The sequence below is a fragment of the Corvus brachyrhynchos genome, unplaced genomic scaffold (assembly GCF_000691975.1).
Source record: "Corvus brachyrhynchos isolate BGI_N302 unplaced genomic scaffold, ASM69197v1 scaffold56, whole genome shotgun sequence".
Classification (NCBI taxonomy): Eukaryota; Metazoa; Chordata; class Aves; order Passeriformes; family Corvidae; genus Corvus; species Corvus brachyrhynchos.
Window position 1 is genome coordinate 4334131 of NW_008238664.1, and position 13257 is coordinate 4347387.

At 46.6% G+C, this 13257-nt stretch overlaps 1 protein-coding gene across 1 annotated transcript; it reads right to left on the reverse strand.

Moving 5' to 3' along the window:
* Positions 1 to 3846: 3846 nt before the first annotated feature.
* ANKRD54 (ankyrin repeat domain 54) lies at positions 3847 to 13252 on the reverse strand (the record flags this gene model as incomplete). Its single annotated transcript, XM_008636605.2, has 8 exons — positions 3847 to 5622; positions 6273 to 6380; positions 7235 to 7359; positions 7479 to 7526; positions 7934 to 8005; positions 8419 to 8517; positions 12832 to 12879; positions 13231 to 13252. Coding segments are annotated over 8 exons (597 nt in total), but the record flags the coding sequence as incomplete, so codon positions are not given.
* Between the last annotated feature and the right edge of the window lie 5 nt (positions 13253 to 13257).

Below are 13257 nucleotides of genomic sequence, written 5' to 3' on the forward strand. Positions count from 1 at the left end.
TTCCCTATTGCTTTGTCCTGCCCACTCTTAATTCCCAGGTGACGTGGCATTTCTAACGCTCACTGAAGCTGTTGTATGCCTTGCTAGAGCTCAGCTCCAAGGATATCCCTTTTTTTGTGCAGAAGCCAACTGAAGAGGAAGGCCAACTGCGCTAGGAATTACATTCTTTTTCCATTCAAGTGCTTGATGCTGCTTTCTGCACTTTGAGCCTCCCTTGCCTCTATTTTCTGATTTTTCCACCTCTCTCCTTTCATGGTGGCTGTCACTCCTCTACAGCAGATGTCTTTCAGAAACGTGTCCAGTGTGCCCTACCCACCTTCCTGGGAACAGCGAGTTCTGCAGCCACCCTTGGCACATGATGCCATAGCTGGTGGCCAGCTCTCATGGCCTCATCATTTCTACAGGTGAAGACTCACTCCACAGCCCAAAGCATTGAAGGGAGAAGGGAACAGCAGTCAGGAACAATGATGTGGTACAGCTGGACGCTGCCTGTTCTTGCCCAGATGCAGCTGGGCTGTTTCTCACCCCTGATCCTGCTCCTCCTGGTCCCAGCTTGCAAAAGGAGCAGATCAGATCAGAACTGACTGCTGCACATTGGGGTGAAGCCTAAATGAAACAGGACAGAGAGGACAGGGAAGATCTTGGGGAAAAGGTGCATTTAGCATGACAAGTGGCTGCAAGCCCTGGGTCCCTTCACTAAGCTCTGCCTGGTGCTAAGCCCTGATTTTGGGGAGCACATGAGCAGGAAGGGTAGGCACTGATCCTGGGTTGGGAAGGCTCTGGAGCCAGAAGGGAATTCCTGTCTATCCGGTAACAGTGTACATGCTCCAACTGGTTTCTCAGCTCAAAAGCAGAGGTGAAGCAAAGATGTCACATCCTTGATACAGAGTCAGGTTTAATTAAAGCTGAAGGAGCTTGATTGCTGCTTTCCACGCAGCCTTCCCTCCAGACTGATTGGCATTCTGCAGTCTCTGCTCCCAACCTCTTGCCTTAACTAATTACTCTTTTCTCTTATTTTCTATCCTACTTTTTATTACTCAGGCTGACAAGCTCATCTTTAACCCTGCAGGGGCTGGTTTGCCACATCAGTAGAGTGCTGCTGTTCCAAGATCTGGAACAGGATAAATGAAACCGGAGAGGTGTGAGCAGGTCAGGGCTTTGCATCTAGTGGTCAGCACCAGCCCTTCTCTGTGGAGTGACTTAGTCCTGCCAACTGTGTGCTGGTTCTGGTGTCTGGCATCTCCCTGACATGTGTGACATGAGTCTGACACCACTGGGAGGTGTCAGACCCAGGTGCCAAGAAGCTCATCCTGCTTATGACCCTGTGTGTACATCTGGCAGCCCTGGGAAGGGAATTCTGGTTATTTCCTTTTGGGTTTAGCTGCTGGTTCCCAATCCATGAGCAGCCGTAACAGGTTGCCAGCTTATTATTTTAACTCTTCCAATAACCATGTGCTCTCTTCCCCTCTAAGAGATTTCATTAAAAAAGCCCAGAGGAACGTTGTTTCCCACACCTCTTTTATCATCTTCTTAATCAAAACTTGCCGATTCCTCCACCTAGTCGCCCCACGGGCCCTGGCCTGCACGGGGCTGCTCCCCCAGGCTGGCCAGGCACAATGCATGAAGAAGGCATCTTTCTGTAAGTACCTTTCTGTGATGGAAGAGATCTTTGCTCACAGAGTGAGCAAAGGAAGCAGGTGAAAGGGTGGGAAATTTGCCAAAGATGTTTCATGGGGCTTCCTTAGCAGCGCAGATAATTGCCGTGCTGGTTTTGGAGTCTGCTAGAAAGGCAAAGGTGGAGGAAGTAAACGAGTTCACTGTTGGAGATTAATTATTTCAGCTGCTGAAGAGCTGAACAAATTCTCGATGTTCACACACCTTGCAGTGTGCACTTTGCATTCGATTGTGTGGGTGAAGTGGCTGCTCCAGAGAAAGGTCATTTGCTTAGTAACATCCATGCAGCTTTGCTGGGAGGCCTTGTCAGGGCTGTTGCTTCTCTGTGGGTCCTCTGTGAGACACAAGCAGGTTCTCAGCTCTTTTCTTACTTGAGCCAGATCCTCAGTCTGGCTGGTTTTGATTGCATCTTACAGCACAGCAGCTGCTGCAGAGCTAGGGAGGTTGCTACTGGGTTCAATGGCTGGGAATTCAGCATATCACATGCTCTGAATTAGAAGGGGAAACAAAGTGTATTTGGAGGTCAAGCAGTGGTGAGAGGGAAGCAAAGCCTAAAGTCCCAGTTGATATCGTGGCCCTGAGAACAGGGATGAATCATTGCTCAGGAAGGGATCTGGGGGGTGCATTTGATGGTGTAGCACAAAGAAAATGAGGAGGTTGGACTGATTTTAATAGCAAAATAAATAGCAGAGGGAAACATGTGCTGTTGTTTCCATTCTCCATTACTGCAGCATACACCTCTGGGAGACGCAGAAAACTGCCACCAACCTCACGGGTTGTGCAGGGAAATCTGTGGCACAGGGTGCAAGGACAGAGAAAAACTGCTGGGAAAAGCTGAAGTCTCCAGGCCAGAAGCAGGAAGAAAACCAAGCAGTGCCAGTCAACAGCTCTCAGCACAGTGTGAAGCCATGTTTCCTTCTCCCCTGGAAGAGCTTCTTTCCTGCCCCTGCACCTAACTCTCATTCTGGATACAGCTGCTGAGCACGACAGGATAGTTAAGGCTCTGGTATGACTGGCTGACGCAAGGAAACCTAAAACTTTTCTCCATCCAGTGTCAAACACATGATATGGCTCAGGGCAGCCCACAGCTTCAAGGCCTGAGGCAGGAAAGCAGAACTGACTGCAGTGATTCATAGAATACAACTCCTACCTGATACGTTTTATCCCCACTGAAAACCAGACATGCTTTTCTCTTTCTTACCTGGTGTTACTGCCAAAGCAGTGGCAAAACTTCCTATAACCATTCGGTTTTTTATTGCCTCTCCTCCCACGGAGGGAGCAGTGCTGCAAAAGAAACAAGACAATTGCTCCTGGCTGGCTGCAGCACCCCCACCTTTCCCCTCTGTCAGGAGCTGTTAAGAAAAAACCCAGTGCCAGGGAAGACAAAGGCCTGAAGAGCTGTGGACAACATCACGTGTGCCAAGGCTAAAAGCCACACTCTGAGTCTCAGCTAGATGTGTTCCTGGGTTTGAGGTAAGCTTCTAAGAGGTGTCTACTTAGAGACAACATGAGCAACCGAAGTAACTGCAGGGATAAAGAGCATTTCAGTCACCTGCTCTTCAGGCACCTTAATGGTCTCCTCAGCAACAAGGCTGCTGAGGGGGGAAGTGCTGGCAGCTGAGTGTATGTGGACATCAAGACTGGGCTGTAAAGACAGGAAGAAACAATTTCAGTAAAGAGTGGGCATGAAGGTCACCTGCTCCTCACATAGGGGCCATGCTGGAAGTTCTCTGCCCTGCCCAGATGTCCTTCCCCAACCCGTCATCCTTTTACTGTCTCTTCACAGCACAGCCATTTTATCCAGCATGGGGCAAGGCATGACTTCTGCCACTGGGCAAGGCTGCTTTTCCTCTTTGCAAAAGAACTCCTCTTCCAGCTTGAAGCACTCCTGCTGGGATTATCTTTCCTCTGTTTGTATGGATTCACAGCAACTACCTAGATTTTAAGTTTGGATTTCTCGGCTGTGGGAGTCAGGATCAGAAAAGGTCAGCCAGCAACCCTGTACTTTGATCTGCAAACAGAGTGGTGTTTGAACTCAAACAACTGTGTGTTGTTGCTTCTGATTTGAGGACCAGGTATGAGAGTAGCGGTTACCAAGTCCAGTGCTGTGCACGGGGCCTGGAACAGATGTAAAGAAAGAGGAGTGGGCCGCTCTGAAAAAGAGAACTTGGCTGAGGAATCGTAAAAGGCTGACAGGATTTTATTGAAGTTGAAAATACAAAAAGGTCAGATTGTCTCCCACCCTCTTGGCACCCTTCCCATCCAGCAATCATAATGAAGTATCAATATGCACAGTGACAGCTCCAGCCCAGCCATGAGACTGCTGCTCCCAGTTGTGTCCTCCAGCAGCCCACAGATGAACCCATCTAAAAGCCATGCCTATTCCTGGTACCTCAGCTTTGAACAGAGGTCCACTTAGCCTCTCCTGGACAAGAGACAGATATCAGAGAGAATGATGACTTAAAGGCCTCTGAAGAATGCTCCAAACTGTGGTTGCTGCATGTTTAAGCTGAATGCTAATAATAAACTCTTTCAAACCAGCAGCTCCCAAGCTGAGGGATGGGTATGGCTACACCATGTACCACGGCATGCTACACAGGTGGGAACTCAAATTACTATCGGGCATGTTCCTGTCACCCTCTTGCTGTTTGTGCCCTATCAATGAGACTTCATGGATCCCTGCTCCAAAACAAAGCAACCTAAATCTTCATTGCTAACCACAGTGGGCAGAAGCGAGAGAGCAGCAACAGCATTTCCCTGCATCCTTCATAGCTGCATCACTTCAGGCTCCCAGCATAAGCCATGATTCGTTTCTCACACTGCACTTAAGGTTCTCCATGACAAGCAAGAGACACAGAATGGCTGAGCAATGGGTTTGGTGCTGCTGAGGCAGAGGTAAATCCACCTTCATCCTAGCCCAACAGTATGGCTGAATGCACAATACCTCCTGTCACAACTGGACCTCTTGCCTGAGACTGCCAGTAACAGGAAACACAAAAGTTTGCTATGCTGGGGGGTTTTTTGCAAGATGTAGATGTCTGCCTAGAACTGCATTAAGACTGTCACCCTCCATCCTTACTCTCTCATACATCAGGGCAGTTCTGACCAGCTACCTGTGTATATGGGTTTTTTTTGCAAGTGTTACACTGTAATATTTAAGTGCTAACTTGCAACAGACTTAAAAGATGGGTCCAGTGAAAGCTGCTAGTCTAGCCATGAAAAACTTTGTATCCCGTTTGTAACCAGACACATTCTCTGCACTCTGACAGCAGGCTCTGGGGAAGGTGACGACTACGCCTCAGGGCACGTTTCTCAAGGCAGTATGTTTGCTCAGCTTCTGGCACGCAGAATTAAATGTGTGTTCTTCTCATAGCACAAAGCCTTCTGCTGCTCAAGGCATTCACTTTCTCCCTCATGCAACTGAGCAGTACGGAGGTGGCAAAAGGTGCCTGTTCCAAGCATTTCCATGATGCTGGCCAGCTGCTGAGTGCACTAGTCAGGGCTGGTAACAGCACATGGCATTGGCCACCACCTACATTGAGCTGACATACTTAGGAGAAGGCAAAATATCTCTGGAAAGGGGATCCTATTCATCGCCAGCCCATCTGGTAAAAAGTCGAGCAGGTCTTTTACCCCAAAGTCACAGCTGCAGCACTCTTGTCTGTTGCCTCTGTTGTGCAAAGCCTGCTGCCTCCCCATGGGGCAGCTGTGGCAGCACCAACAGGAACAGTCTGAGCACCACTGGAGAGTCAGTCTGGCAGGAATGGCCGCTGGCAGCAATGTTTAGCCAGCGATCTGGGAAGCAAAAATCAGCTTCCTTTTCTTCTCTCTAAGGCTTCTCCTGCTGCATCAGGAAGATGATTTGGAAGCCCATTACCTGTTCTCCATCTTCTGCATCTGAAGGCTGAGTGATGTGAAGCTGGCCAGGAGGTCTGTAACCTCATCTACCTGACAGAAGAGTACAGATGGCCATCAGGGAGGGGAATGCAGCTGTGCAGCCACCCACCGCCACAGAAGAAAGCCCCATGCAGCAGGGACCACCCTTGTACTAGAACTGCCAGTAATGCCCATGCTGAGCTTATACTAGGACAGGTCCCTTAGGGTGCCAACAATCATGCAGAAGGGCTACTATCCTCATGATCAAACAAGCCCTAATCTAAGACAATGGGAGCTTCTCCCCATTCTTCAGGAGGTGATGCTTGACCTCCACTCTGTGTGATTTAGCCAGTCCTTAAAATACAAGCATGTTGCTATATTACCCAAAATGGTGTCAGGGCTGTTTCCTCTAAGCCTGTTTCTAAGGGCCAGTCTTTTGTAGGAAAAAGCCCCAGGCCCTGCAACCCCATGTGGTTGTGCTGATCCTGGCCTTAAACTGACTGTGTCCTCAGCCCATCTGATCCTCAGCTTCCCTGCTGCTAGGCACTATTAAACTTTCTGCATTTTGAATTTTCACCTAAAGGAGTACCATGAGTCATCATGTAACTTGCCCACTTCTCCCAATGTGAGCAATAACCATGTCTTCAGTGTCCCATGGCTCATGCAGTTGCATTCTCCTAACTGTGCAAGGATGTGAGTCAGAGTAGCTCAATGCTGCCCACCTGCTCCTTTGTGCTAGTCATCTGTAGCCTGGAGCAGAGGTCATCCAGCTGTTCCTTTTGCTCATGCCTCCCCAGACGGTCCAGGTATTCCCGCAACATCTGGATAATCTGAAACAAACAGGCATAAGAGGCAAACATCAAAGAGCTGCACCAGTCTGGGGTGTTTTACAGGAAAAATTAAATTGCAATTAAATTGACAAGCATGGAGCCTTGATGCTGCAGCACATGGCAGAGTTCATGACCCCTAGAGACAAACCCAGGCAAAGCAACTACATATAGCACTAATGGCAGCATCAGAGTCCAGTGAGTCACCAGAGGCATTCAGTAGACACAGATGGACTAGTTGTGATCCTTGTGCCTAGTTTAAGAACAGGGTAAAGAGATAAGCCCAGCTGAAGCAGCATAAGGTCTAGCCCTGAAAGCACCAAACTTTTTCTTTATGGCTAGTTAGCTTCCCTCACTGTGAGGAGCAGGGACTTAAAGCGGGATCCATTTGTGCACAGAGAATAAAAATCTTTGTGGCTATGTGGCTCCTTAAGTGAGGCCCATGCCCCAGGCATTTGCAGCCCCAGGAGTACTTTCTTCTTCCATGCCTCCACATACTGGAGCAGGGTAGACTGTGCTAGGAACACAGAGCATGTGTATGCCACAGCTACAGCCTCATGCTGCGGTCCCTCTCCTGTCACAAGGCATCTGTCTTACATTGTGGTTGAAGAAAAGAGAATGCTCCATACAGCCCAAGAATTCAGACACTCAATGCATCCTTAGCCTACCAGAGCCAAGGGAGGCCCTGGAAAAAATTAGAGTAGAGGCTGGGAAACAGGAAGGTCTCTGAAAACAAAAGGAAAAGTCAAACTCTTCCCACAGAAGTTAAGAGCCTACAGACAGGTATTTAAGTAAAGGGTGCAGGAAGCTGCCAGGGGCTGCACCACCTTACCAGAACATGGGACTGTTTCTTTTACCTGCTTCACTTCAAGGCGTACGGCCTCCAGGCTGTGGGAGAGTCCTTCCTGCAGGATATTCAGCTTCGATTTAGCGAGGTGCAGTGGGGTTCTGCCAGCTCGATCCAAGGCATCAACTCTGGCCCCTGCAAGATGCATGAGCAAGGACAGTGAGGTCTACCATGAAGATTTGATGTCCCTGGGGAGTATCAACAGGGCAGGGCAGGAAGGGGACAGGCTGTAATTGTTATAGAGGAAATGTTACCTCCGCGCAGCAACGTGGTGATGACAGGAACATGGTTTGTGCAGGCAGCTGGGGAGGGAAAACACAGGACACACAACTCAGAGGTACAAACAAAAATGAGTTTCTGCTCAAGCACAGAGCTTGCTGCTTCCCAAAGGGCTTCTTTGCCACGGGAAAGAGGAACGGTCCAAATGCTAGGATTAACCTCACACTCAAGCCTGAGTACCCTCTCTGGAATAGATCTTGCACTCCTTGGGGCTGGCAGCAGGAGGGAAACCAATTTTCTCAAACCTCTTCTTTGACCCTAAATCTTGTGAGGAGCAAATCTAATGAAGTGCAAAGAGTCCCTCCTAGGTCCTTAAATCTGGCCATGCATTCTGTGAGGCACAGGCAAGAGGAAGGTGAAGAGGAAAGGAACAGTAAGGAGGTTCTCACCTCACCTCTCTGCATGCAAAGCTCATCTGTGTGGCACTTACCCAAGTGTAAGGGAGTGTTGCCCAGCCCATCTCTCTGGTTCGGGTCAGCCCCATGGTCCAGAAGCAGTTGGACTAGAAACAAGAAAACAGAACCACATCAGTCCCTTCCCTTTGCCCCACAGGTCAGGCCCACACAGGCCACAGGTCCATGTGGCAGTCACCAGGCTGCCTTATGGATGCTTCTGTTCAGCTCATCAGCTTCCTTACTGAGACAGGGATAGGAGTTTGCACAGCAACACAGAAGGACGCAGCACAAAGCCAGGCAGTGCCACTGCCTCTGGGCTCCCTGATGCAAAGAACTGGGAGGAGGGACACCCTTCCCTCTGCACCAGTACAGCCCTAGAACTGGGAGGTCTTGCTCCCACTCCAGCAGGCAGGCATGGCAAGCCCTGGGGCCAGAGTTGGCAATTTTGACACAAAAGGAACAGAAAAGAGCAACCTCTGACAAGTTGCTGAATCAAAATAAAGAACTCCCCCTGCCTCACCGATGTGATCGTTGCCATTGCAGGAGGCAAAGTGCAGGGCTGTCCGGCCTTTGTCGTCCGCAGCACACGGGTCAGTTCCATCCTCCAAGAGTTGCTGCACTGACAGAACCAAGGAGAAGAAAGCAGGTAAGCTGAAGGGGCACCTGATCAGAGAGAGGTAATGCTATCTGCTGCTCTGGGGGTAGAAACACATGCTGTCAGCTGCTGAGTCACCTGGACTTGAACCAGTTCCCACCAGCTTCCCAGCTCAGCAGAACCAGCCTAAGCAACATAACCTCCACCCTCTGATTCAGCCTTCACCACCTTCCACATGTTGCCATAAAAGATAAGCCAACAGCTCTAACGGCTAAGGATCCACCTAGCCAAATTTTCAAGCTCCAAGGACAATTAGCAGCAAATGCCTAGAGAATATTAAATGATAGGAAAGATGTGGGGCTAACTCTCGGTTTTAGCTGCATCTCAGGCACTTCCCAAGCTAGAATTAGCATCCTGTGCTTACTACCCCTCCATGGGCCTTCCCCATGGATTTGCACGGTCCTTTTCTGCACCTGTGTAAACTTTTCACACCAACATGGACCCGTGGTCAGAAGTTTCACAGTGTAACCACAGGTAGTGAGAAAAGCCACTTCTTCACACCTGTTTTGACTATGCCCCTTCCTAACCAATGGTGGCAACAGTTTGGGAAGCAGACAGGCGAGTGCACCAACCTGCCAAGAGCAGTGCAAAGAGATCAGTAAAGGGTGGAAAGATTAGGGGCATAAAAATAGCACCAACAGCAGCATGTGTTAAGGGCAACTGTAAGGGCTGTTACTCCTGTTGTTTTGAGATCATCCTGATATACTAACTGGTGTGTAAAATAAAGCTCATTCCACAGATGTTAAAAATGCTCACAGGTTCACTATATTTTGTGATCTCTAAACAGCATATTCTACAACAGTTAACAGTGGTTCAGGCCACTGAAAGTCACCATTCATCTCAGCTTCCAGAAATTGTACTATAGCCATCTTTGAACTTCTTCCTGTACACCTCCTACTTCAAGTGTGGTACAGAACTGAAAGGAACACCTGAAAAGATGGACGTGGCATTAACATGGAATGTTTCATACCCCAGAAGAAAGACAGGGAGACTGACAGTGCCCCAGTGAGAACCATTAATGGGAATACTTTAGCTAGTCTTCCCCTGAACCAAGTAGGAATGACATAACCTCTCACACCCAGTGCCACCACAGGAAACAGCAAAGATGTTTACTTGTTGATGAAAAAGAAATTAATCATAGCACACTTCCTCAGGTTTCAGAGTAAACAAAACACAAGAGGTAAACACGGGAACCTGTCTATCAAATCCAAGCTGGACTGAAACCAAGACTTCCATTAAGCTGCATTTGTTCATCTTCCTGTTGGAAGTGATATAACTTTTTAGTAATTTTAGCTAGTGGTTTTAATTAACTTTGAAATTGTTTTTGTGAATCATAATCTATATATATTAATTATAAATAGTGTGTGAATATAAATTATTCTTAGCCAGCATTTAGCAAAGTTGTCATAAGGTACTTTTGTAGGAACACAGATTGCAAAAACTACTGAAACTTTAACTTTTGATAAACTAACTCTGATATGCTTCAATGAGCAAAACCAGAGAAAGATGTACTGTTGAGGTTGGACATCCTGAATGTAGAATTTATGGATCACAAAGACATTGCAGAAACCAGAAGATAAAGAAGGGACTAACAAAGACTCAGTGTATGTGTTGGAAAGTCCCTACCAGAGGAAAAAGATACTAAAAAGACTAAAAAATATGGACTAACTAGCGTGAGAAGCGAGAAATCAATAACCAATAGAGGACAGAATACTAATTAATGAAAGTGAACTATGTGATTTAGAACCATGAACGTTAATTTCTTTGTTTGCTAAAAATGTGTGAACAAGTGAAAAAGTTTTATATCTATGTCTGTGTGGAAGCTGGAATTTTGGTACCCACACAAACCTCTCCTGGCCAACAGCAAAGTAACACCTTACTCACTAACACTAAAAAGACAGTGTTAGAGAGTTTTATTTACCCTAATAATTTCAGAGGATTTGGTAACAATTTACTGGTGACCCAGGTGAGACAACACGTTTGACACTCCACAGATTTACAGATCAAGGACTTGGGTGGACACTGAAAGGCTTTTTTTCAGGGAAATTTTTCGATCTCCTGATCCAGGTGAGTTCAAGGCAAAAAACCCTGAGAGTTTATTAAGACATTACTGAAGGTTTAAAAAGGTATACCTAATCATAAGCTTGCACTCTCTAACATAATTGGGTTAAGAAAGTGATGATATAATTGGCTATTTTCTATTAAAAGTAACTGTAAAACTCTATAAGTGAATATTAATGGAATTGTGTTTGTGTCCCACTGCCTAGTTGGAAAGCTGTAGTTGTAAAACTATATAAGGGTCTATCAAAAGGTGTGGTTGGAGTCCTCACTCTCTGCTTTGCACACTGATTAGTCAGACACAGTGCTGCTTGCACAAAGAGCCACGCTGTGGAAAGGTTTTGCCCAGATATTTCTGTGCTTAATAAAGTCTATGGTATGTGTTAGTGCTGGAAAAGGAGAGTGTGTGGTAATGTGAGCGTGCTAGAAGTATAAATTGAGTTTGTATGAAAATCCATTTGCTCTAAGAGTGTTGAAGCCATTGTATGTTTACTGTGATTTTTACGGTATTTGGTGTGTACTAAATGTTTGGTTTTCAGCAATGTAAATTGTTAAACCAAAGATTGTTTGCTCAGAGCTCTCTCCTCGGCGTTAGCACAGCGGCTGCTACTGTTTCAGTGACCGGAACTGTATTTGTGTGCATAGAGCGCTCTCTCGTGTCGGTTTTAGTGATTGCTGGAATTTTTATTTATTATGGGTTTTTCTGCTCGAACTCGGGAAGAGGGGCAATACCCAAATGTTCACCTTTAGGTTGTATTTTGTAGCACTGGAAAAAGCTTAAAAGCGATTCTCTAACTCGGAAACAGTTAACAGAATATTGTGTTCTCTGGTGGCCAGATTATCTGTTAGACAATCAAGAAAAATGGCCAGTTCATGGTATTTTACAGCAAAATGGTATTTTACAGTTGCTGTTATATTGCCAAAAGCAAGAGAAATGTAATGACATACCATACATAGTACCTCAAGCAGTGATGAGACAAGCAGCCAAAGATAAACACAGAGGATCACACTGGGGAGCATAAACTATTACAGCTCACCTGAAGCATCAAGTAATTAGTGTAAAAATACCAGGAATCAAAAGTGTAGTCAGTATGTGTAAAATACGTTTGCAAAGCAATCCACAGCCCTACAAAAGACCTCCTTTAGGGACTAGAAAAAGAGGGAACTCTCCTGGAGTTTATAGGCAAATAGACTTTTCTGAGTTACCTTGACAAGAGGGATATTGACACCTATTGGTTTTAGCTGATGCATTCTCTGGATAGCCTGAAGTTTTTCCCTGTTGCACCAACACAGCAAGAGAAGTTACCAAGATATTGTTAAAAGAAATAACACCCTGATTTGGAACTTTGTTGGGAATGAATCCATGGTATCTATGCTATCTTACAACAAGACACAAGTGAAATTTGTGCATTTGAATGCCTTAAGTTTTGCTAGATACCCAATGATTTAAGTGGAAGTAATCTTAAAGGAAAATTAGGATCACTTCCAAAGGGGGGAATTGTTGGAAATGACAGAACTTTTTAGTAATTCTAGTTAATCGTTTTAATTACCTTTTAAATTAATTGCTTAGTCATAATCAATATATATATATTACTCTTAGCCAACATCTAGCAAAGTTGTCATGAAGTTACTTTTGTGGGAACACAGATTGCGAAAACTACTGAAACTTTAAGTTTTGATAAACTAACTCTCATATGCTTCAATTAACAAAGCCTGAGAGACAAAGATGTATTGTTGAGGTTGGACATCTGGAATGTAGAATTTATGGACCACAAGGACATTTTGCAGAAACCAGAAGAAGGTAAGAGTCTAGCTCTGGCCCTGGTTCTGATCTACTGGGTCACGCTGCCTCATCATACAGGATATGGCTTAGATAATCATAACTTTTCCACCTAAATCAAAACATTATTCTCTTGCTGCTAACAACTGGACAAAAGTACATACCAAAACAGCTGAGATGGTGCAGTGCTAATTTAGCTCCAGGAAGATGGAAAACTAACACTATGAACCACGTGCAGTGAAAAAGTGAACACTATAACCAGTTCCACTCTGCTGAGAGAACAGACCCAGGCTTCAAAAAAGCATTTTCTAGATCTGAAGCATCTAAAGCACCCTGTCCACAAACTTACATGCAGCCACTTCCTCCTCCCCTGAAGTAAGAGTCCTTGATATGCTGCCCTTCCAAAAAGAGGTCCCAAGTGGGACTGACAGAAGCCTTACCTGTGTCCAAATCATTGCTGTTGGCAGCTTCACGCAGTCTTTTCAGAGCTACGGAGGAAAAAAAGCAATTATTAGAAGGCACAGAGGAAAAAGGCACGTTTCCCTACTGAAACATCCCATCCTGGCGCTCGAGCACAGGTGCGGGGCCAAAGTACGCTGCTGCTGGCTCAGTCCAGAGAAGAGGAAACAGATCAAGGCACCAGGTAAGAATCGTTCTCGTCACCTCCCGAAGCCGTCCGCGGGCCCGCCCGCTCCTCACGGGCACCCTCCCCTGGCAGGACCGGGGATGCCTTCCCAAGCCGCCCACCGAACAGATCCGACCTCCCTCCCAAAGCCCCGTGAGGAGCCGGCCGAAGGAGGGGCTGTTTCGGAGTGGGACAGTGGCTCCTCGCCGCTCACCGTGGGCCTCCTTGCCCGTAGGCCCCA